At 46.4% G+C, this 25,401-nt stretch overlaps 1 protein-coding gene across 1 annotated transcript; it reads left to right on the forward strand.

Annotated features, from left to right (window-relative positions):
• The first annotated feature begins 1,754 nt into the window (after positions 1-1,754).
• LOC132387520 (nuclear factor 7, brain-like) lies at positions 1,755-23,765 on the forward strand. Its single transcript, XM_059959892.1, has 6 exons — positions 1,755-2,936; positions 3,410-3,505; positions 3,916-4,149; positions 5,964-5,986; positions 6,073-6,191; positions 18,480-23,765. Exons 1-6 carry the CDS (start codon positions 2,526-2,528, stop codon positions 19,031-19,033), a joined length of 1,437 nt encoding a protein of 478 aa, XP_059815875.1. The 5' UTR covers positions 1,755-2,525; the 3' UTR covers positions 19,034-23,765.
• Positions 23,766-25,401: the final 1,636 nt, after the last annotated feature.

The following is a 25,401-nucleotide window of genomic DNA, read 5'->3' on the forward strand; positions in this document are numbered from 1 at the left end:
ACTTAGAAAAAGTATAGAATAGTAACCATAACAGAAGCAGGCAGTGAAAGATCAGCCAGAGTGCTGAAGGTAACAAACTGTGCAAAAACAGAGAAACACCGATAAAATAACAACAGCATGAAATAACCGCAGCGGCTGTTGGTGGATCTCCGGAGCTCTCACCGCTCCCCTGTGCAATCCGACAGGCTGAAGGCCAAGGGAGAACAAGGCGCAAAGGTAAACTCGTGATTTAGGAAATAAGAAACAGGAGCAGGGGTTGCCTTTCGGCCCGTTGCGCCAGTTCGGCCTTTCACTCCGATAATGGCTGATCTTTGACCTCAGGGACACTTTCTTGCAATGTTCCCATCTTCGCTCCGCCCTTCAATATTCCTTGTGAATTTAGAAACCTTGTGGGGAAAAAAATCCAAAGATTCGCTGCACTCCTCATCTGCGACCTGTCAGGCGACATCGGATTCTGAGTCTGTGACCTTATTCAACACCCAGTGAAGAAAAACGCCATTCCTGCCCCACCCTGTCAATACCCTGTCAGACTGTGTCTGTCTCACTCAGACCACCTCTTATTTCTCCAATTTTGAGACAGGCCCAGTCAATGTAATCTCTCTGAGGACACTACCGCACCCCCCAAATCAATCTCTGAAACCTTCTCTTCATCCCACAGGCTGACTCCGGGAGGGAGACCAGACCTGTGCACAGTGTTCCATGTACGCTCTCACCAGGACCCCATATACCTTCAGAGGAGATCTTTATTCTTCTATTCAAACCTTCCTTCCCATTCAATGCTCTTCATTTAATATCAAACTCAAACAGTGAACAGACACAACACAGCCTCAGCCATGAATTTAAAGGGCAGGTGTTGCAACAGTTTGAGCTTCATACCGGGGGCTACGGAGCAAGTAGGGTGTCACAAAGGGAGGAATGTGAGAGTGTTGTATGTCTGAGCCCAGCTGTGTGTGTTTGTGTGTGACAGAAGGCCCACTGATCCTTGGGCTGTTCCCAGGATGCTCTGGAAAATAGACAGCGAATGCTGCTGGAAGATCATCAACTCGGGGAAAGACGCCCGAAACTTGTTGGCCTGCCATCACATCGAGATGTCTGGAGAGCAGCGGTTCCCAACCTGAGATCCACGGTTACTGGTATTGGTCCTTGGCATTAAAAAAAGTTTGCGAAGCCCAGTCGTACAGGAATGCTGCCTACTGACACATTCCAGACGTCAGGGACACCATTGGAACTACAGGGGTCCTCTACACTGGACAGGGAGAGGCCGGGTTGGCTGAGGAAGCCTCACAGTTATGGTAGTAGTGAACCACCCCAGGGGGCACATGGCTTCTCCTTTCATCTCAGGACTTCAACCGTCTTCCAGGGGAATGTCCTTCCGACCGCATGGATGAGGCCTATGGAGATTCAGCTGACGTTTTTGTCGCACTGGAATTTTACAAGATGGGGTTGCCAGCCATACGGCCAACCGTCCTCCGCTCGTAGCCGGGCTTAGACAGTCCATGGATGCGTTTTCGTATCTGTTGTCTGTTTAATGTGTTTTTGATCCCACACTCAACATAGAAAAGGCCAGAATTTCCACTGAACACATCCAGCAAAACCACGTTGATTCCCTGAGCAAACATGAGGAAGTCTGCAGATGCTGAAATTCAAGCAACACACACAAAATGCTAGTGGAACGCAGCAGGCCAGGCAGCATCTATAGGAAGAAGAACTGTCGACGTTTCGGGCCGAGACATTTCGTCAGGACTAACCGAAAGGAAAGATATTAAGAGATTTGAAAGTAGGAGGGGGAGGCGGAAATGCGAAATGATAGGAGAAGACCGGAGGGGGTGGGATGAAGCTAAGAGCTGGAAAGGTGATTGGCCACAGGGATACAGAGCTGGGGAAGGGAAAGGATCATGGGACGGGAGGCCTAGGCAGAACGAAAGGGGAAGGGAGCACTGGAAAGAGATGGAGAACAGGCAGTGATGGGGAGAGGGAGAGAGAAAAAAAAAGACGAACAACTAAATATGTCAGGGATGGGGTAAGAAGGGAAGGAGGGGCATTAACGGAAGTGAGAGAAGTCAATGTTCATGCCATCAGGTTGGAGGCTACCCAGGCGTTGTTTCTCTTGGCTTCATCTTGACAGTAGAGGAGTCCATGGATAGACATATCAGAATGGGACTGGGACGTTGAATTAAAATGTGTGGCCACTGGGAAATCCAGCTTTCTCTGGCGGACAGAGCGTAGGTGTTCAGCGAAACGGTCTCCCAGTCTGCGTCGGGTCTCACCAATATACAAAAGGCCACACCGGGAGAACCGGACGCACTATACCACACCAGCTGTCCTGACGAAGGGTCTCGGCCCGAAACGTCGACAGTGCTTCTCACTACAGATGCTGCCTGGCCTGCTGTGTTCCACCAGCATTGTGTGTGTGTTGTGTGATTCCCCGAGTCTGTAGCGCGCGTAGTGGACAATCCCGGTACTGCAGGGGATCAGCAGCTCTCCGAAAGTGAAAGCATTCTGAATCAGGAAGTGCTGGAGTTAACATGGCTTCGAAAGGACCGGCCGAGAGTTGGACCGAGGAGGTAATTTGTCCCATCTGCCTGGATTTCTTCACCGATCCGGTTATACTGGAGTGTGGACACAACTTCTGTCGCTCTTGTATCACACAGTGTTGGGAAAGGGAGCAGAAAAACTCCTGCCCGGAATGTCGAGAGGAGTTTACTGACCGCACCCTCAGGGTGAATCGGGCCTTAGCAAATCTGGCTGAAAAAGCTCGAAATCTAAACCTGAATCCGAAAGGGAAGGAAAGTAAACGTCACTGCGAGGAACATGAGGAAGAACTGAAGCTGTTTTGTGAAACGGACAAGACACTGATCTGTGTGATCTGTGCAGCTGCGCAGGAACACAGAGAGCATCGATTTGTGCTGATTAAAGAGGCTGTTAAAAACTATAAGGTAAAAACTAACGTTAATTTAACACTTAACACATTTCCTTTGTCCTTTGCAACACCTGACTCCTAACCACCCCCTTGTCGCCATTCAGGGCCGCAAACAGCCTAGTTCCTCCCGTTTCTTCCACGGTCGATTGTCCTCTCGTATTAGATTCCTTCTTCTCCAGCCCTTTACCTCTTCCACCTGTCCCCTCTCAGCTTCTCACTTCATCACCCTCCCCCACGTTCCCCCTCACGTTGTCTCACCCGTCACCTGTCAGCTGGTTCTCATCCCCAACCTTTTTATTCTGGCTTCTCTCCCATTCCTTCCCAGTCCCAAAGAAGGGTCTCATCCCGGAACACCGACTGTTTATTTCCCCTGAATAGATGCTGCCTGACTCACTGAGTTCCTCCGTCATTTTGTGTGATAATCGGGTTTGATCACCTGTTTCTTTTGATGCATCTTTGTTTCTATTTCCTTCACTCTCTGACTTCCAGGATCAGCTAAAATCTTCCTTAGACTCTCTCACAAAAAAGAAATCAGACTTCCAGGAAAAGGAGCAGCAACAGAAAGAGAAGATTTCCGGAGTTCGGGTGAGGCTTCCTGAGCGGAATTTCTGATATTACTGTCGAGTTTTGCTCCATTTAATGCAGAATAGCCGAGTATCGCAGCTCCAGTGACCTGGGTTCGATCCTAACCTCTGCTGCTGTCTGTGTGGAGTTTGCATGCTCTCCCTGTGACCACGAGAGACTCCGACACATCCCAGGGACATGCTGGATGAATGGCTAATTACCGTTAACCCTGAAAAGGTGGGGAAGGTGTGTGTGAATCAGATGGGAGTTTATGGTTCAATATGTGAGAGTAGGTTTCAGGAAAACGTGAGGGAATGGTGTTGACGGGAATGCTCTCAGAAGTAGCATGGACTCCAATAGACCGAACTGAACGACAAAAGGAAACAGAGCACAGCAATGCAGTATATTAATCTTCACCTTTCCTTCGACAGGAACAGTCACACAGTGTTCAGTCCCACATCACATCCCAGTTTGCTGAACTGCGCCAGATTATCACTGAGAAAGAGCAGAGCTTACTCAGGGATCTCAGGGAAGAAGAGAAGAGGATTCTCAACCCAAAGGAGAAAAATCTTCTAGCACTTCAAGAGAATATAAGGAGTATTCAGGAGGAAATCACTAAGTTAAAGGAACAGATGGATCAGAAAGATGGTGTGATATTTCTGAAGGTGAGGGATTATATTTCAATTTGTTTCTGTCAAAGGGCACGAAATGAACAGTGGTATATTTGAAATAAACACAGCACCAAGGCCAATTCTAACAAATCAATTGCCGCTGCTGGCGACCTCACACAAGTTGTTATACTTGCATGACGCGCCCTGCCATCACTCCAATAATGACATTTCAAAATGTCGAAGATACGCTTTCAGTCCTTCATTAGTAAAATACAATCTTGAAGCGATGAAACTTCAGGGTAATTCATTGTAAAGTAAGATGCAACACAGCGGTCAAGAACAGAATGACATCCGCCCGTCCCCAGCTCAAAACTGCCCAGAACAATGTACAGATACGTAACCTTTTCCCTTCGCTTTTACCACGTCCCCAATGGTGACGAGTTACCATAATAAACACGTAACACAGAATACAATGCAGACAGAAAACAGACGTGTTGCTCCTACACACAGCATTTACAAATGGCAGTAAACTGTTTCTCACCAGACAATTGTTGCATCTATTCAGGGTTGTTGTTGTCCCATAATAATAAGATTATTAAGGGATTGGACACGCTGGAGGCAGGAAGCATGTTCCCGCTGATGGGTGAGTCCAGAACTATAGGCCACAGTTTAAGAATAAGGGGTAGCCCATTTAGAACAGTGATGCGGAAAAACTTTTTCACCCAGAGAGTGGTGGATATGTGGAATGCTCTGCCCCAGAAGGCAGTGGAGGCCAAGTTTCTGGATGCATTCAAGAGAGAGTTAGATAGAGCTCTTATAGATAGCGGGGTCAAGGGATTTGGGGAGAGGGCAGGAACGGGGTACTGATTGTGTATGATCAGCCATGATCACAGTGAATGGCTGTGCTGGCTAGAAGGGCCGAATGGCCTACTGCTGCACCTATTGTCTGTTGTCTATTGTCCTAAAACTGGGCTTCCACAACTTCTGTACACCCCAGGACAAAATGCAAATCTCTCTGAAATTATTTACTCCGATCATAACACAGAGCTGCTGACTGTTTCCTTATTTACCGCATTAAATATCCTCTGAAACTCCCATTAACACCCGGTTCCAGTCACAGGCTGTGAGTGTGTCTGTTGCAGTTGGTGTGAGGGTCTCTCTGTCAATCAGTGAGAACAAAGAATTTGACCCACAACTCAGACTTATCCTCCATATCCGGTTTCCATCAGATTATGGAAACTTTCAATGTCTCTTTATTTTTTGGATATATTTTGCATGGGATTATATCCCATTCTCTATCATAAACAGGCCATTAGGTCCATCTTCTATCAGTATCCCTGCTTCACAATCCTCCTGCCACCTACTCACCGCAGCCAGCAACAGTGCCCTGAACTCCCTGGTCCCTCACGTGTTTATCCAGCCTCCCCATTACAGTCACTCTGCTGTTCCATTTCATCCACTCCTGTGGCAGCAAGTTTCACATCCTCCTCACTAAATTTCTTGTGGAATTTGTTAAAATCCATCTGGAATTACATCTCCCCACGAGTCTCCCCATAAATAGAGATACTTCCTCCACCCGCACATAATCATATAGATCACTGATCTTAAATTCCTCCATCCTATCACACTGACGTCATATCCAGATGAAAATGCACAGCCTGTCCTGTCTTCCCTGTAAGTTTCTTCCTCTCAGTAATGGTTTCACATTCAGAAACTTTCCCTGTAATTTACCCCATGGTTCTGTATTGTCCGTGTGTGTGAGTGACTGTGGGAGTTGGAATTTTCAACTCCTTGTAATGATTTGGATGAAGTTCAGGATGTGGACAGTAAGTGCAAGTCTAATCAGATTTGTGTTTTATTTATTTCAGGAAGAAGCTCGTCGGAACAGAAGGTAGGACAGGCTCTTTACTGAAACCCTGAATGGATTTGAAAATAGTTCAGAATAGCAATTTATAACCAGCAGTTTAATATTTACAGGATTAATGACGATGTCCAGGAATTGTCAGTGACAGATGAGACCCTACCGGTTGAAAAATACGATCACCTCTATTTGTTGAACACAGTGCTGAGAGAAATGCTTGATGCTATTAATCGAGGTAAAACTTACAAAGATTCATTTCTCCTTGTTTATGAAGATCAATTTAGTTCCAATTTGAGGCAAAGATTGTCTGCAATACTGGGGTGCAGGGGAACTGAAGTTTATTCCACATCAACCCCACTGACTGAGAGGCATCACTGTCACATGGTCAGCTGGAGATGTCAGACCCCTGGACACACCAGCACAGGGTCACAATACAACCAATACACGGGACTGGCGGATGAACCACTGTGTTCCAATCCCAGGCGAATGCACTAACACACCAGTGCATAAGTTTGGATCCAACCAGAGGAACTGGTGTTGTGATGTTGTTGTGGCCATCGCGGAATCATGGTTGTAGTTGGGATCTGAATGTCCAAGGTTACACAATGTATTGGTGGTATAGGAAGGTCGGGTGAGGGGGTGGTGTGGCTCTGCTGGTAAATCAGTAGCAAGATGTGACATAGGATTGGAAGATGTTGAATCTTGTGGGTTGAGGTAAGGAACTGCAAAAGTAAAAATGACACTGACACCAGTCATATACAGGCCTCCCAACAGTCAGTGGGTTGAGGCCCACAGATTACAACTGGAAATAGGAAAGGCTGATGAAAAGGACAATGTTATGATAATCATGGGAGATTTCAACATGCAGGGCAATTGGGGAAATCAGGTTGGTAAAGGATTTCAAGAGAGTGAGTTTGTTGAATGCAATGTGATGGCTTTCTAGAGCAGTTTGCCATTGAGCCTACTCGGGGAACAGCTCTAATGGATTGGGTGTTATGTATTGAACCAGAGGGGAGCAGTTAAAAGAAACCTTAGGAGGCAGAGCTCACAACATGACCGAGTTCAACTTGAAATCTGGTAAGGAGACAGTAAAGCCTGACATTGTAGTATTTCAGAGAAATGAAAGAAATTACAGTGGTCTGAGAAAGGAGTTGGTCAAAGCAAATTGGAAAGAGATGCTGGCAGGGATGAGTGCAGAGCAGAAATGGTGTCAGTTTCTGGGAAAATGAGGATAGATGTACTCCAAAAATAAATAAATACTCAAATGGCGAAATAGTACAACCATGGCTGACAAGAGAAGAAAAGTTAATGTAAAGGCAAAGGAGAGGGCATACAACTAAACAAAAATTATTCGGAAGGGAGAGGATTGGGAAGCTTTTAAATATCTACAGAGGGGAACTAAAAGGATGATTGGGTGGGAAAAAATAAACAAGAAATTGATTTGAATTGAACTGGCCTGGTTGAAGAAGCTGTCCCGGAGCCTGTTGCTCCCGGCTTTTATGCTGCGGTACCGTATCCCGGATGGTAGCAACTGGTACAGTTTGTGGTTGGGGTGACTCTGGTATCCAATGATCCTTCTGGCCCTTTTTACACACCTATCTTTGGAAAACAAGATAGCAAACAATATCAAATTATTTTTCAAGTATTGTGAAAAAATAAAACAGAGATGAGAGTGGATGTAGGACAGCTAGAAAATGAGGCTGGATGGATAATAACAGAGGATAAAGAGATGGCAGATAAGCCAAATATTTTGCACCAGTATTCACCGTGGAAGACACCAGCACTGTGCCCGGTGTTGAAGAGTGCGAGGGAAGAGAAGTGAGTGCAGTTACTGTTACAAGGGAGAAGCTGCTCAAAAAGCTGAAAGCCCTAAAGATACATAAGTCACCCAGACCAGATGAACTGCACCCGTGTTCTGAAAGAGGTCGCAGTAGAAATTATGGAGGCATTCCAAATGATCTTTCAAAATCATTGGACCCTGGCATGGTGCCAGAGGACTGGAAAATGGCAAATGTCACTTGACTCTTTAAGTAAGGAGGAAGGCAGCAGAAAGGAAATTATTGACCAGTTTGCCTCACATCTGTGGTTGGGAAGAAATTGGAGTCAGTTGTTAAGTATGAGGTTATGGAATACTTGGTGACACTGGACAAGATAGGACAAGTCAGCTTGGCTTCGTTAGGGAATATCCTGCCTGACAAACCTGTTGGGATTCTTTGAGGAGATTACAAGCAGGATCGATAAAGGGGATGCAGTGGATGTTGTATATTTGGAATCTCGGAAGGCCTTTGACAAAGTGCCACACATGAAGGTGGTAACCAGGTTAAGAGGCCATGGTATTACAGAACAGTTACAGGCATGGTTAGAACATTGGCTGATTGGTAGGAAACAGCGAATGGGAGTAAACAGAACCTTTCCTGGTTGGCTGCCAGTGAGTCCTGTTCCACAGGGACACAGGTGTTAGGACACCTTCATTTTATGCTGTATATCAAGAATTAGCTGATGGAATAGACAATAAGATATAGGAGCAGAAATAGGCCATTCGGCCCATTGAGTTTGCTCCAATATTCAGTCATGGGAAGACCCAATTCTTCCGGTCATCCCCACTCCCCTGCTTTCACCCCATACCATTTGATGCCCTGGCTAAATGAGAACCGGTACATCTCTGCCTTAAATATGCCTTGGCCTCCACAGCCACATGTCGCAACAAATTCCACAGATTCTCCACACACACTGACTAAAGTAATTTCTCTGCATCTGAGTTCTAAAAGGACGTCCTTCAATCCTGAAGTCATACCCTCTTGTCCTAGAGTAGATGGCTTTGTTTCCAGGCTTTGCAGATGATACGAAGATTGGCGGTGGGGCCGGTAGTGTTGAGGAAACAGTTAGTCCTGACAAGGACTTGGATGAGGAGAAAGGGAAAGAAATTGGCAAATTATATACAATGTTGGAAAATACATGGTCCTGCACTTTGGTCGTAGAAATAATGTGCAGATTTTCAAATGGGGAGAAAAATCAAAAAAATCTGAGACGAAATTGGACTTAGCAGTCATTCTGCAGAACTTCCTAAATGGTAACTTGCAGGTAGAGTCAGTGGTGAGGAAGGCAAATCCAATGTTAGCATTGAATTCAATCGGTTTAAATAGCATTCATTTCAAGAGCAGGGATGTGATGCTGAGGATTTATAAGGCACTGGTGAAGACTCACCTTGAGTATTGTGAACAATTTTGGGCTCCTCGTCTAAGAAAAGATGTGCTGGCATTGCAGAAGGTTCATTTCATAAGGATGACTCCAGGAATGAAAGGGTTATCATACGAGGAACGTTTGATAGCTCTGTGTCTGTACTCGCTGGGATTTAGAAAGATGAGGGGGAATCTCATTGAAACCTTTCAAATGTTGAAAGTCCTAGAAACCTTTCGAATGTTGAAAGTCCTAGACAGAGTAGATGTGGAAAGGATGTTTCCCATGGTGGTGGAGTTTAGGACAAGAGGGCACAGCTTCAAGACAGAGGGGGAATCTATTTAAAACATGTGGAGAAATTTGTGCCAGCAGCTGTTGAATTTGTGAAATCTGTTGGGCGTATTTAAGGCAGAGCATGATAGGTTCTAGATTGGACACAGCATCAAAGGTTACGGGAAGAAGACCAGGGAGTGGGGCTGAGGAGGGAAAATAAGGATCAGCCATGATTGAATGGTGGAGCAGACTCGATAGGCAAATGGCCTAATTCTGCTCCTATGTCTCATGGTGATCTGACCACTACATTGAAGCATTGTGAGAATGAGCTCGGACACACCAACAAGCATTGACATGGGTCAAGATTTCATCTCGGGAGAAGCACACACAGCATAACCGGCCTGGCAAAGCTCCCTCACACACATACACAGGAAGGACAGGCAGATTGTAGTCAGAGCCTCAGCAATGTACGTTGTTATTTCCCTCAGTAACCTGGAAACCAGTCTCTTCAGAGACAGTCATTTATTCATTTAAACAACTCAATCACGTGTGACACATTGTCAACACACACCAGACATGTGATGACACACTGAAACATACAAATTCTTCAATGTGCACACTCTCCTTCAATGTGTATACACACACACACACACACACACACACACACACACACACACACACACACACACACACACACACACACACACACACACACACACACACACGATATACTATCAGAGTGTGACACACAGCCACAGAAACAGGCACAAATTCCCATTTAGGATTGAAATCTGCCGTCCTTACCCAGTCTGTTTGTTCTGTGTCACTGAGCTGCCCTCTGACGTGACGTCACATCAACACTTCACAGATAGACTCCAGGGTGAGATTCCTCAGGAGGATGATCTGGGAGGGTTTGATGGATGTTGAACTCACGGCCCACTTCATCAATCTGCAAGACTAAGATGTCTTCTTGAGCATGGCCCATTTGTGTGTGTTTGCCCCCCCCCCATCCCTCTAACCATTTCCCATCTGTGTATTTATTTTAAAATATGTTATTTTTACCTGTTTCTACAGCGTCTGAGGGCAAATTCCGTTCACCAACCTCCCTCTCTCTGAGAATGTTACCCGATTTCCCATCTCACTTTCAATCTGAGGCCTTTGGTTCTGTACTCCCATTTCTTGGAAAAAGAACGTTATTTAAGCTCCTTAGAATTATTTACCTTGATAAGGGGTCATACCTGAACATCCTACACTACAGCTGAATAGCCCAAGCTTACTCACTCTTTGCTTTTAACTCAAGCCCCCAGTCCTGGTAACATCCTCCTGAAGCCCCCCGTCCAGCGTAATGACATCCTCCCCATATTCGGGAACCGGAAATGCAGACAATACTCCAAGTGTGGTCTATCATCGACATCAAAGGCCTTGCTTAAGTTCATGTGGACAGTGTGGAATAGGCTGATGAATACAGGACTGAAGGTGTTTTTTTGAGATTGGTACAAGAAGGGCGGTGTGGGAGCTAAATTCTGAAGGAAGACCGTTTAAAAAAAAACTTTGTGTACAAGGACGGCGGGACTGCGCAGGGCAGCGCGGAGAGTTTAAAAAGATGACCACCCTATACCGCGGGCAGCGGAGTGGGTGGCAGCAGAGTGTAGGGCTTTGGCTCAACGGGCTTAAGCGGTAACGGAAAGAGGCGAGAGCGAGGAACCGACTCTTTTTCTCCCCTTGGCAAATCGGCCTGGACGGACGGGGGAACAGCAGGGCACATTAGTTAACCGTTTAAAAAGTTTGTGTGCTTGGCGAAGTAAGTGGGTCAGTAGACCTATCTTTCTTTGTTTCATTCCTGTAGAATTAGGTAGCATGTCTGCAGGGTTAGTGCTTTGTTCAGGGTGTCAGGTGTGGGAATCCTGGGAGACCTCCAGCCTCCCTGATAGCCACATCTGCACCAGGTGAACCGAGATTCAGCTTCTCGGAGACCGTGTTAGGGATCTGGAGCAGCAGCTTGATGACCTACTGCGTATTAGAGAAAATGAAGTGGTGATAGACGGGAGCTACAGAGAGGTAGTCATCCCTAGGCTACAGGGGTCAGAAAACTGGGTGACTGTCAGGAGAGGGAAGGGAAATGGCAGGGTAGTGGAGAGCACCCTGTGTCTGCCCCCCTCAGCAACAAGTATATCGTTTTGGATGCTGTTGAGGTGGATGACCTGACAGGGGACGGCCACAATGACCGGGTCTCTGACACTGAGCCTGGCGCTGTTGTGCAGGAGGGAAGGAGGGAGAAGAGGAATGCGGTAGTCATAGGGGATTCCATAGTCAGGGGAACAGACAGGAGATTCTGTTTGCCTGGTAGAGATACCCGCATGGTGTGCTGCCTCCCAGGTGCCAGGGTACGGGATGTCTCGGATCGGGTCCAGAATATTCTGAAGGGAGAGGGCGAGCAGCCAGCTGTCTTGGTACATGTCGGTACCAATGACATAGAGAGGAAAAGGGAGGAGGTCCTGAAGAGAGATTTCTGGGAGTTAAGAATGAAGCTGAGAAGCAGGACCTCCAGGGTAGTAATCTCAGAATTGCTACCTGTGCCACGTGCTAGCGAGGGCAAGAATAGTAGGATCAGGCTGATGAATGTGTGGCTGAGAGACTGGTGCAGGGGGCAGGGCTTCAGATTCTTGGATCATTGGGATCTCTTCTGGGGGAAGTATTAACTGTTCAAAAAGGATGGGTTACACCTGAACCCGAAGGGGATCAATATCATAGCAGAAATGTTTAACAGAGTTGTTAGGGAGGGTTTAAACTAATTTGGCAGGGGGATGGGAAAAAGGTGACATAGGATCGGAAGGTGCAGAATCTTTATGGGTTGAGCTAAGAAATCGCAGGGGTAAAAGGACCCTGATGGCAGTTATCTACCAACCTCCTAACAGCTGCAGCGATGTGGATTACAAATTACAACAGGAAATAGAAAAGGCTTGCCAGAAGGGCAGTGTTATGATAATTGTGGGGGATTTTAACATGCGAGTGGATTGGGAAAATCAGATCGACACTGGATCTCAAGACAGAGAATTTGAAGAATGTCTGCGAGATGACTTTTCAGAACAGTTTGTTGTTGAGCCCACTAGGAGATCAGAGGAACTGGATTGGATATTGTGTAATGACCCAGAGGTAATTAGAGAGATTGAGGTGAAGGAACTGTTAGGAGGCAGTGATCGTAACATGATTGAGTGCACTGTGAAATTTGAGAAAGAGAAGCAGAAATCCGATGTGTCGGTATTGCAGTGGAGTAAAGGAAAATACAGTGGCATGAGAGAGGAACTGGCCAAATTTGACTGGAAAGGGACACTAGCGGAAGGACAGCAGAGCAGCAGTGGCTGGAGTTTATGCGAGAAGTGAGGAAGGTGCAAGACAGATATATTCCAAAAAAGAAGTAATTTTCGAATGGAAAAAGATGCAACCGTGGCTGACAAGAGAAGTGAAAGCCAAAGTAAAAGCAAAGGAGAGGGCATTCAAGGAAGCAAAAATTACTGGGAAGACAGAGTATTGGAAAGTTTTTAAAAGCTTACAAAAGGAAACTAAGAAGGCCATTAAGAGGGAAAAGATGAACTATGAAAGAAAGCTAGCAAATAATATCAAAGAAGATACCAAAAGCTTTTTCAAGTATATAAAGAGTAAAAAACCGGTGAGAGTGGATATAGGACTGATAGAAAATGATGCTGGAGAAAAAGTAATGGGAGATAAGGAGATGGCTGAGGAACTGAACGAGTATTTTCATCAGTCCTCACTGAGGAAGATATCAGCAGTATACCGGACACTCAAGGGTGTCAGGGAAGAGAAGTGTGCGCAGTCACAATTACGACAGAGAAAGTACTCAGGAAGCTGGATAGTCTCAGGGTAGATAAATCTCCAGGACCAGATGGAATTCACCCTTGTGTTTTGAAGGAAGTAGCTGTGGAGATCGCAGAGGCATTAGCAATGATCTTTCAAAAGTCAATAGATTCTGACATGGTTCCGGAGGAGTGGAAGATTGTAAATGCCACTCTGGTATTTAAGAAAGGGGCAAGGAAGCAAAAAGTAAATTATAGACCTGTGAGCTTGACATCGGTGGGAGTCAATTGTCAAGGATGAGGTTACGGAGTACCTGGAGGCATATGGCAAGATAGGCCAAACTCAGCATGGTTGCCTTAAAGGAAAATCCTGCCTGACAAACCCATGGAAATCTTTTGAGGAGATTACAATTAGGCTGGACAAGGGAGATGCAGTGGATGTTGTGTATTTGGATTTTCAGAAGGCCTTTGACAAGGTGCCACACATGAGGTTACTAAACAAGATAAGAGCCCATGGAATTACGGGAAAGTTACATATGTCGATAGAGCGTTGGCTGATTGGGAGGAAACAGAGAGTGGGAATAATGGATCCCATTCTGGTTGTCTGCCAGTTAAAAGTGGTGTTCCAGAGGGGTCCGTGTTGGGGCCACTTCTTTTTACGTTGTATATCAACGATTTGGATTATGGAAAAGATGGCTTTGTGGCTAAGTTTGCTGATGATACAAAGGTAGGTGGAAACTCCCCCACCTGAGGAAACAGAGAGTTTGCAGAGAGACTTGGATAGATTTGGAGAATGGTCAAAGAAGTGGCAAATGAAATACAATGTTGAAAAGTGTATGGTCATGCACGTTGGCAGAAGAAATAAACGGGCAGATTATTATTTAAGTGGAGAGAGAATTCAAAGTTCTGAGATGCAACGGGACTTGAGGGTGCTCGTGCAGGATACCCTTAAGGTTAACCTCCAGGTTGAGTCGGTGGTGAAGAAGGTGAATACAATGTTGACATTCATTTCTAGAGGAATAAAATATAAGAGCAGGGATGTGATGTTGAGGCTCTATAAGGCAGTGGTAAGACCTCACTTGGAATACTGTGTGCAGATTTGGGCTCCTTATTTAAGAAGGGATGTTCTGACATTGGAGAGGGTTCAGAGCAGATTCACCAGAATGATTCCGGGAACGAGAGGGTTAACATGTGAGGAACATTTGATCACTCTTGGACTGAACTCCATGCAGTTTAGAAGAATGAGGAGGAACCTCACGGAAACATGTCGAATTTTAAAAGGCATGGACAGAGTGGATGTGGCAAAGTTGTTTCCCATGGTGGGGGAGTCTAGTACGAGAGAGCATGACTTAAGGATTGAAGGGCGCCCACTCAGAACGGAGATGCAAAGAAATTTTTTTAGCCAGAGGGTGGTGAATCTGTGAATTTGTTGCGGCAGTGGAGTCCAGGTCATTGGGTGTATTTAAGGCAGAGATTGATCAGTATCTGTGTAGCCAGGGCATCAAAGGTCATGGTGAGTGGGTGGGGGAGTGGCACTAAATGAGAGAATGGATCAGCTTATGATAAAATGGCGGAGGAGATTCGAAGGGCCGAATGGCCGGCTTCTGCTGCTTTGTCTTATGGTCTTATTTGAATGCACCAGTATACGGAATAGGGATCTTGTAGTACAGGTAGAGTTTGACAGGTACAAACATAGGCAGGTACGACTTTGATCGAAGGAATAAAGGCATAGACAATTCTGTAAACAGGGCGAAATACAAAAATCAGAGGTGCAAACGGACTTGGGTGTCCTTGTGCAGGATTCCCTGAAGGTTAACTTGCTGTTTGTGTCAGTGGTAAGATTGGCAAACTCAATGTTTGCTTTCATTTCGAGAGGATTAGAGTACAAGAGCAAGGATGTAATTCTGAGGTTTTATAAGGCGTTGGTCAGACCACACTGGGAGTATTGTGAGCAGTTTTGGGTCCCTTCTATCGGAAATCATGTGCTGGCATTGGAGGGGGTGCAGATGATTCACAAGAATAATTCCAGGAATGAAAGAGTTAACATATGAGGGGTGTTTGATGGTTCTGGGCCTGTACTCACCGGAGTTCAGAAGAATGGCTGATTTATTATCCCCGGGGCCGCACTGCCCGAGTCTCCCCCCGATCCCCGGGGCCGCGCTGCCCGAGTCTCCCCCTGATCCCCGAGGCCGCGCTGCCCGAGTCTCCACCCGATCCCCGGGGTCGCGCTGTCCGAGTCTCCCCCGATCCCCGGGGCCGCGCTGTCCGAGTCTCCCCCCGCTCCCCGGTGTCGCGCTGTCCGAGTCTCCCCTGATCCCCGGGGCCGCGCGGTCCGAGTCTCCCCCCGATCCCCGGGGTCGCGCTGTCCGAGTCTCCGCACGATACCCGGGGCCGCGCTGTCCGAGTCTCCCCCCGATCCCCGGGGCCGCGCTGCCCGAGTCTCCACCCCGGGGCCGCGCTGTCCGAGTCTCCCCCCGATCCCCGGGGCCGCGCTGCCCGAGTCTCCCCCTGATCCCCGTGGCCGCGCTGTCCAAGTCTCCCCCCGATCCCCGGGACCGCGCTGTCCGACTCTCCCCCCGATCCCCGGGGACCGCGCTGCCCGAGTCTCCACCGGATCCCCGGGGCCCCGCAGTCCGAGTCTCCCCCCGATCCCCGGGGCCGCGCTGCCCGAGTCTCCCCCTGATCCCCGAGGCCGCGCTGCCCGAGTCTCCCCCCGATCCCCGGGGTCGCGCTGTCCGAGTCTCCCCCGATCCCCGGGGCCGCGCTGTCCGAGTCTCCCCCCGCTCCCCGGTGTCGCGCTGTCCGAGTCTCCCCTGATCCCCGGGGCCGCGCGGTCAGAATCTCCCCCCCGATCCCCGGTGCCGCGTTGCTCGAGTCTCCGCACGATACCCGGGGCCGCGCTGCCCGAGTCTCCACCCCGATCCCCGGGGCCGCGCTGCCCGAGTCTCCCCCCGATCTCTGAGGCCGCGCTGTCCGAGTCTCCCCCCGATCCCCGCGGTCGCGCTGTCCGAGTCTCCCCCCGAACCCTGGGGTCGCGCTGTCCGAGTCTCCCCCCGATCCCCGGGGCCGCGCTGTCCGAGTCTACCCCCGATCCCCGGGGCCGCGCTGACCGAGTCTCCCCCCGATCCCCGGGGCCGCGCTGTCCGAGACTCCCCCGACCCCCCGGGGCCGCGCTGTCCGTGTCTCCCCCCGATCCCCGGGGCCCCGATGTCCGAGTCTCCCCCCGATCCCCGGGGCCGCGCTGCCCGAGTCTCCCCCTGATCCCCGTTGTCGCGCTGTCCGAGTCTCCCCCCGATCCCCGGGACCGCGCTGTCGGACTCTCCCCCCGATCCCCGGGGACCGCGCTGCCCGAGTCTCCCCCCGCTCCCCGGTGTCGCGCTGTCCGAGTCTCCCCTGATCCCCGGGGCCCCGCTGCCCGAGTCTCCCCCCGATCCCCGGGACCGCGCTGTCCGAGTCTCCCCCCGATCCCCGGGACCGCGCTGTCCGAGTCCCCCCCCCCGATCACCGGGGCCGCGCTGTCCGAGTCTCCACCCGATCCCCGGGGCCGCGCGGTCCGAGTCTCCCCCCGATCCCCGGGGTCGCGCTGTCCGAGTCTCCCCCCGATCCCCGGGGCCGCGCTGTCCGAGTCCGCCCCCACCCCCGATCCCCGGGGACGCGCTGTCCGAGTCTCCCCCCGATCCCCGGGGCCCCTCTGTCCGAGTCTCCCCCGATCCCCGGGGCAGCGCTGTCCGAGTCTCCCCCCGAACCCTGGGGTCGCGCTGTCCGAGTCTCCCCCCGATCCCCGGGGCCGCGCTGTCCGAGTCTACCACCGATCCCCGGGGCCGCGCTGACCGAGTCTCCCCCCGATCCCCGGGGCCGCGCTGTCCGCGTCTCCCCCCCCCCCCCCGATCCCCGGGGCCCCGCTGTCCGAGACTCCCCCGATCCCCGGGGCCCCGCTGTCCGAGTCTCCCCCCGATCCCCGCGACCCCTCTGTCCGAGTCTCCCCCCGATCCCCGGGACCCCGCTGTCCGAGTCTCCCCCCGATCCCCGTGGCCGCGCTTTCCGAGTCTCCCCCCGATCCCCGGGGCCGCGCTGTCCGAGTCTCACCCGATCCCCGGGGCAGCGCTGTCCGAGTCTCCCCCCGATCCCCGGGGCCGCGCTGTCCGAGTCTCCCCCCGATCCCCGGGGCCGCGCTGCCCGAGTCTCCCCCTGATCCCCGTGGCCGCGCTGTCCAAGTCTCCCCCCGATCCCCGGGACCGCGCTATCCGACTCTCCCCCCGATCCCCGGGGACCGCGCTGCCCGAGTCTCCACCGGATCCCCGGGGCCCCGCAGTCCGAGTCTCCCCCCGATCCCCGGGGCCGCGCTGCCCGAGTCTCCCCCTGATCCCCGAGGCCGCGCTGCCCGAGTCTCCCCCCGATCCCCGGGGTCGCGCTGTCCGAGTCTCCCCCGATCCCCGGGGCCGCGCTGTCCGAGTCTCCCCCCGCTCCCCGGTGTCGCGCTGTCTGAGTCTCCCCTGATCCCCGGGGCCGCGCGGTCCGAGTCTCCCCCCGATCCCCGGGGTCGCGCTGTCCGAGTCTCCCCCCGATCCCCGGGGCCGCGCTGTCCGAGTCCGCCCCCACCCCCGATCCCCGGGGACGCGCTGTCCGAGTCTCCCCCGATCCCCGGGGCCGCGCTGTCCGAGTCTCCCCCCGCTCCCCGGTGTCGCGCTGTCCGAGTCTCCCCTGATCCCCGGGGCCGCGCGGTCCGAGTCTCCCCCCGATCCCCGGGGTCGCGCTGTCCGAGTCTCCCCCCGATCCCCGGGGCCGCGCTGTCCGAGTCCGCCCCCACCCCCGATCCCCGGGGACGCGCTGTCCGAGTCTCCCCCCGCTCCCCGGTGTCGCGCTGTTAGTCTCCCCTGATCCCCGGGGCCCCGCTGCCCGAGTCTCCCCCCGATCCCCGGGACCGCACTGTCCGAGTCTCCCCCCGATCCCCGGGACCGCGCTGTCCGAGTCTCCCCCGATCCCCGGGACCGCGCTGTCCGAGTCTCCCCCGATCCCCGGGACCGCGCTGTCCGAGTCTCCCCCGATCCCCGGGACCGCGCTGTCCGAGTCTCCCCCGATCCCCGGGACCGCGCTGTCCGAGTCTCCCCCGATCCCCGGGGTCGCGCTGTCCCAGTCTCCCCCCGATCCCCGGGGCCGCGCTGTCCGAGTCTCCCCCCGATCCCCGGGGAATCTCTAATTCTTTGCTTCTCCCCCCGATCCCCGGGGTCTCTCTAATTCTCTGCTTCTCCCCCCCCCCCCAGTCTCTGTCACCCTGGATGTGGAAACGGCGAATCCTCGGCTCGAGGTGTCTGAGGATCGGAAGAGTGTGAGACGGACCCGGAACCGGAGGGATCTCCCTGACACCGGGAAGAGATTCACAGACTGGCCTTGTGTGCTGGGATCGGAGGGATTCACATCGGGGAGACATTACTGGGAGGTGGAGGTGACGGGGATTCGGCGCTGGTGTCTGGGAGTCGCCGCAGAGTCTGTGGAGAGGAAGGGACCGGTCAGACTGAGACCGGAGACCGGATTCTGGGTTATCGGGCGGGATTATGACGTGTTATATCGGGATTGTGACGTGTTCGGTGGTCCCCCCTCCCCCGAGTCCCGTCTCGCTGCCGGTCCCATCCCCGGGAGGGTGGGAGTTTATCTCAGTTACGAGTACGGGACAGTTTCATTTTACAACGCGGAGACCAAGTCCCATCTCCACACATTCACTGGGAATAAATTCACGGGGAAACTTTATCCTTTCTTCCGGACCTGGGGTGTAAATCAGTGGCTGAGAATCTGCTCCGGTTCCGCTCCAGGTCTGTAAACGGGTCGGGTCCCGGGACCGGCGCCAGGAGTAAAGTCCCTGTAAATATAAATGTGCGGAGAGTGCAGCTAAATACGTGGCTAAGGGGATGGTGCAGGAGGACAATTGGGCTTTGTTCCCGGGAAGGTGGGGCCTGTTCAGACGGGACGGTTTGCCCCTAAACTGGGCGGGGGGGGGGGTAATAACATTCTTGCGGGTAGATTTGCCAGTGCTGCTCCGGGGAATTTAATCTAGATTTGCAGAGGGAGGGGAACCAGAGTGTTAGAGCAGATAGTGAGGTGCAGGAGGATAAGGAACATGAGAGGACTGCATGTATAAACGGAAATGAAAAAAAAGCGGATGATATACATATTCTCAGGTACATCTATTTCAATGCACGGAGTATTGTCGGTAAAACAGATGAGTTTAGGGCTTGGGTTGACACGTGGGATAACGTCATTACTGCTATTAGTGAGGGGCAGAACTGGCAGCTTAATGTTCTGGTAAAATTGGAGAACGGCCAATTTTGTGGAAATGAAAAAGGATCCAGGAAGAGTGGATTGGGATAAGTTTTTTTTCTGGCAAGGATGTGTTCAGTAAGTTCACAGGCATAAGAAATTAAATAGAGATTGGGTTGGAAATGTTATAGCAACTTCATTTAATTCAAAATCGAGAGGAGTTGCAATTTCGGTTAATAAATCTTTACCAATTAAAATACAAAATGTAATAATTGATTCTGTGGGGAGATATGTGATTTTACATTGTGAATTTTTTTCAGAATTATGGACTTTTATGAATATTGATGCACCAAATGAAAATGATGCAAAATTCATACAAGAAGATTTTTTGAACTTGGCTGACGCAAATGATAAAATATTAATAGGCGGAGATTTTAATTTTTGTTAAGATCCAGTTTTGGAAAGGTCAACTACAGATGTTACAAAATTAAAAGTAATAAAACTAACTTTATCATTAATGAAAGATTTAAACCTGATTGATATATGGAGAAAAATTAATCCAAGAGAAAGAGATTATTCATTTTATTCAAATAGACATAAAACTTAGATGGAGATTTAATACAATTTTATTAAAACGTCAAGATTTTTGTGATTTTATGAAAAAACAGATTCAATTTTTTTTGGATACAAATTTACATTCAGTTGAGGATAAAATTGTATTATAGGAAGCGATGAAAGCATATTTAAGGGGTCAGATTATAAGTTATACATCTAAAATTAAGAAGGAAAATTGGGAAAAGATATCATAAAGTTAGAAAAAGAATCTCAAAGATATATGACAGAAGAAAAACAAAGACAACTTGTTAATAAAAAACTACAATATAATACCCTCCAGACGTATCGTACAAAAATGTAATTATGAGAACTAAACAGAAATATTACGAATTAGGTGAAAGATCACATAAAATTCTTGCTTTGCAGTTGAAAACAGAACAGGCTTTTAAAACAATAAATGCAATTAGAACAAGTGTAAATAAGGTTGCTGATAAACCTTTAGAAATTAATGAAACTTTAATTTTTTTTATACTGAACTATATCAATCAGAATCACAAAATAAGATTACTGAGATAGATAAATTTTTATCACAAATAACCCTTCCAAAATTTAATTTGGAAGAACAGAAAGGATTAGATATGCCCCTTACATTAAAAGAGGTTGAAGAAGCTTTAGGATCACTTCAGAGTAACAAATCCCCAGAAGAAGATGGTTTTCCTCCTGAATTTTATAAAAAAAATTTAAAGATATATTAATTCCTCCCTTTATGGAATTAATCTACCAAGTGGAAAGAATGCATAAACTCCCACAATCTTTTTTAACAGCGATCATAACTGTATTGCCAAAAAAAGAGATCCTCTAAAACCAACATCATATAGGCCTATTTCTTTGTTGAATACAGATTATAAGATAATAGCAAAAATTTTATCTAATAGAATATCTAAATGTTTACCAAAATTAATACATATGGATCAAACAGATTTTATTAAAAACAGACAATCAATGGATAATCTAACCTGCTTACTTAGTATAATTCATCTGGCACAAAAAAGAGAGGAAATGAGTGTGGCATTTGCTTTGGATGCAGAAAAAGCATTTGATAAATTGGAATGGGATTTTTTGTTTAAGGTATTGGAAAAATATGAGCTGGGAAAATCTTTTATACAATGGATTAAAACCTTAAATACTAATCCTCAAGCTAAAGTAGTTACAAATGCTCAGATTTCAACACCATTTTGCTTAACGAGGTCAACTAGACAAGGCTGCCCGTTATCACCTGCTTTATTTGTATTGGCAAAAGAACCATTAGCTGAATTAATTAGAACAGATTCAGATATTGGCGGTTTTAGAGTTAATCAAGAAGTATATAAGATTAATTTATTTGCTGATGATGTTTTGATTTATTTAACAAACCCATTACAATCTTTGCAAAGATTATCTTTTAAATTGGAAGAATACGGGAAAGTATCAGGGTATAAATTAAATTGGGATAAAAGTGAAATTTTACCCCTTACCAAAGGAAATTATAATCAATGTCGATTAGTAACTCAATTTCGATGCTCAATAAATGGGATAAAATATTTAGGTATCAGAGTTGACAATGATGTAAAAAATTTATATAAATAACATTATTTGCCCTTATTAAAAAAAATAAAAGAGGATCTTGATAAATGGATGATGTTACCAATAACATTAATAGGTAGAGCTAATGCTTTAAAAATGAATATATTCCATAGATTGCAATATTTATTCCAAACCTAACCAATACAATTACCGCAGAAGTTTTTTCAAGAACTAAATAAATATGTAAGGAAATTTCTTTGGAAAGGAAAGATGTCAAGAATATCATTGGAAAAATTGAGATGTAAATTTGATTTAGGAGGGTTACAACTTCCAAATTTTAGGAATTATGATAAAGCAAATGAACTTAGATTTATTGCATCTTTTTTTGATGAAAAAAAAACTGGCATGGATTAGAATAAAATTAGATAAGATAGGAGAAAACATACCAGAAGATTTTACATATAAATGGGAATCCAAATTGATACGGGAAAAAAAAAGAATCTCCTATATTAAGACACTTGATTGATTTATGGAATAAGGTAAATATGGATGATAAGATAAAGAGATCTTTATTAGCAAAAACAAACTTTAATTTAAAATAGGCTTATTCCTTTTACAATGGATAATAAACTTTTACATAATTGGTTCCAAAAGGGGATTAAATATATACGTAATTGTTTTGAAGGAGGTATATTGATGTCGTTTGATCAATGAAAAAATAAATATAAAATATCAAACAACACTCTTTTCTCTTATTTTCAATTAAAGGTCAATTTACGAGAAAAGCTGGGTCAAACAATGTTGATGCCAAAACCAAGTGAAATAGAAATATTAATTCAAAAAGGAAAAATTTTAAAAATTACATCTTGTATGTACAATTTGATTCAAAAACAGACTGAATCTGGAATTCATAAATCAAGACAAAAATGGGAAACCGATTTGAATGTTAAAATTGTTGGAAAAAGATGGTCAAGATTATGTTCTGATAGTATGATAAATACAATAAATGTTCTAATTAGATTAATACAATATAATTTTTACATCAATTATATATAACACCACAGAAAATAAATAGATTAAATTCAAATATGTCTGACCAATGCTTTCGATGTAATCAAGAAATTGGTACTTTTTTACATTCTACTTGGTCTTGTTTTAAAATTCAACCATTTTCGATATATCTGACTTTTATTGGAACAAAGTACTGGAGTTCAACTCCCAAATAGTCCAATATTATTTTTATTAGGAGATATTGAAGGGACAATACCGAAAATTAAATTGAATAAGTATCAGAAAAAGTTTATAAATATTGCATTGGCAGTAGCTAAAAAAGTTATCGCAATTGCTTGGAAATCTGAGTTATATTTAACTATGGATTATTGGAATAATGAAATATAGTTGTATTCCACTTGAAAAAATTACATATAATCTAAGAAATGAATATGATATATTTTTCAAAATTTGGCTCCCATATTTACAAAAGATGGGATTAAATATATAGGTCCTTTGAAGATAAAATTATAATGCAATTGGGGAAAGTAAGAATAAATATTAAAATTATTTTGAACTCCATGGATCATGAGGGTATCCTCCAATATCGAGACAATTTTCTTCTTTATTTCTTTCTTTAGATAAGGGTTAAGGTGGGGAGGGGGAGGATTAATATTATTTTTCTTTTACTTACTAATTTTTCATTACGTTTATTCTTTGTAATTTTCTAAAAAAATAATAAATAAATAAAAAGAGCATCTCAGTAATCCAACAGCCCACTCACCTTTGCTACCCTTTATGTTATTTCCTTACGTTTAACACAATTATTACGTGCCTTTTCCAGCTCAAACTGTGAATTGATTTAAAGTCAGTCCCATAATTTAATAGCTTTTATTTGAAAACTATCTACCCTCGCAAAGATTGTACTGAAGACTGCATTTGATTTTTCTTCAGCCTTGTACGCTTCACATTGAAATAGTATGTGTTTCGACGGTTTCATAATGACAAAATGTACACGACACAGAATGAAGTTTTCCAATTAGTTACAAGGCATAAGTAAGCATAGTGTGGATATTTCTGTCATGTGAATATCATTCCTTCACTTGTTTTAAGCCCTTCTTCTATAAACCCAACAGGTTTATGTATTCTGGAAAGGTGTCTGTCTTTACGTCCATTATCCTACGTCTTGCCATAAGCCCCTAATTCTTAACACTACCAACCTTTTAGCTTCTAATTTGCTATGTGGAAGGTCTATATCCACAGCTTAACATTTAACAGCTTTTGGAGCTAAACAGTCAACATCATCATTTCCCTCAACAGTGTGATATGAAGGGCCCATCATGTGCAGACATATAAATCAAACTTTATATATGAAATACCGTTTGACAAGTTTCCAACAGTCAATCTGACCTACTGCCAGAATGACCTGTTTAAGACTCATCAAAACCAAAATATATTCTGAGCAAATTATAAGGACCAATTTCTTCCATCCACTGTAAGCCTAAACTGTTGGCAAAGAATTCAGCCTTCTATGCTGATAAATGGCTATAAGTAATTTCTTTATCATTACCTGCAATTCAGGCACACAAAAACAGCCACACCAACATCCCCAATTAAATTATCTTTTGATTCATCTGTAAAAATGGTTACTGTATGATAATAACTTTCATTAATATACTGATGACCAACAGACTCTCAGGCAGAACCGAATCTGATCGTGTAAAAACTAAAATCAACTGAAGTCATTGGAAAAAGCAATGTGGGGTTACAGAGTACGCTACAGTGGGACATGTTGTATCATCAAATACACCCATATTCGCAGCGTGGTAAGAACCCAGCCACCCAAAACAAAAAACACTCTTCTAGTGATGTCCCCAACCGTCCTCCAGCGCACCTTTAACAGGATGATCATTTCCTTGACCCGCAAATTAATCCAGTATGTTGACAACAACTTGAACCTCTGTTACTTTGAGGGCAATTGTCCCATTGCAATCAGTAACGCCAAAACAGGAGACAACATTACCGCACCAGAAGACAATCTAAAAGTCTGTAATTGTATCACATACAAACACTTTTAATTTGAAGATGAAGGTGATCCACAAGCCACACAGACATAATCAAGAACAGATCAAATTAAACAAATATAATTTGTCAACAAAGATTTTCGTTCTGCACCCAAGAATACCCACATAGATATCTGAGGGGATTTAAAGCTCCTTTACATTTATCAATTATTTTACTGATGGGTGCTTCCCCGTCAGCTTATTATCCATCCACATACTGAGAAATCTTACCACTGACACTTCCTCGAGACATTAATCCTATAAGTTAAAATCAAGCGCAAGTCTATTAATGCTGTTTGTAAACCACGTAGGGTGTTTTAACGACTGAAAGCTTGCAATCCTCATCAATCTGCCCACTGTTTGATCTATTAATTGTAAATTGCAGTTAATACCTCTAATCCATAAAGCTAAGTCATCTGTATATTGTGATTTACCCAGGGAATCCCATTTTCCCATCTCAGAGAAAATATCATTAATCATAATATTAAATAATGAAGGGCTACAAATACTGCCTTGTGGGATTCCATTCTCTATCTCATAGACACAAACATGCCAACCGTTACTTGGACAGTCTATACAAAACAAAAACTCAGAAAAATTATACAATGTCCCCCTTACTCCTAATTTAATCAAAAGACCTTTCTTCCATATCATTTCCCTTTTCAGTCTCAAGAAATATTGCTATTACAACATCTTTATTTAATTGTGCTTTCCGAATATCATCTTCCAAACCTAAAATTGAATCTAATGTCATTTCACA

This window comes from Hypanus sabinus, unplaced genomic scaffold (assembly GCF_030144855.1).
Source record: "Hypanus sabinus isolate sHypSab1 unplaced genomic scaffold, sHypSab1.hap1 scaffold_1934, whole genome shotgun sequence".
Lineage (NCBI taxonomy): Eukaryota > Metazoa > Chordata > Chondrichthyes > Myliobatiformes > Dasyatidae > Hypanus > Hypanus sabinus.

Bases quoted from the DNA above. Each gene is read 5' to 3' on its own strand.
- LOC132387520 (XM_059959892.1), top strand. From the start codon at position 2,526: ATGGCTTCGAAAGGACCGGCCGAGAGTTGGACCGAGGAGGTAATTTGT. The intron at 3,506-3,915 runs GTGAGGCTTCCT...TTCCTTCGACAG, and splicing joins AGAAGATTTCCGGAGTTCGG to GAACAGTCACACAGTGTTCA. The intron at 6,192-18,479 runs GTAAAACTTACA...CCCCCCCCCCAG, and splicing joins GCTTGATGCTATTAATCGAG to TCTCTGTCACCCTGGATGTG.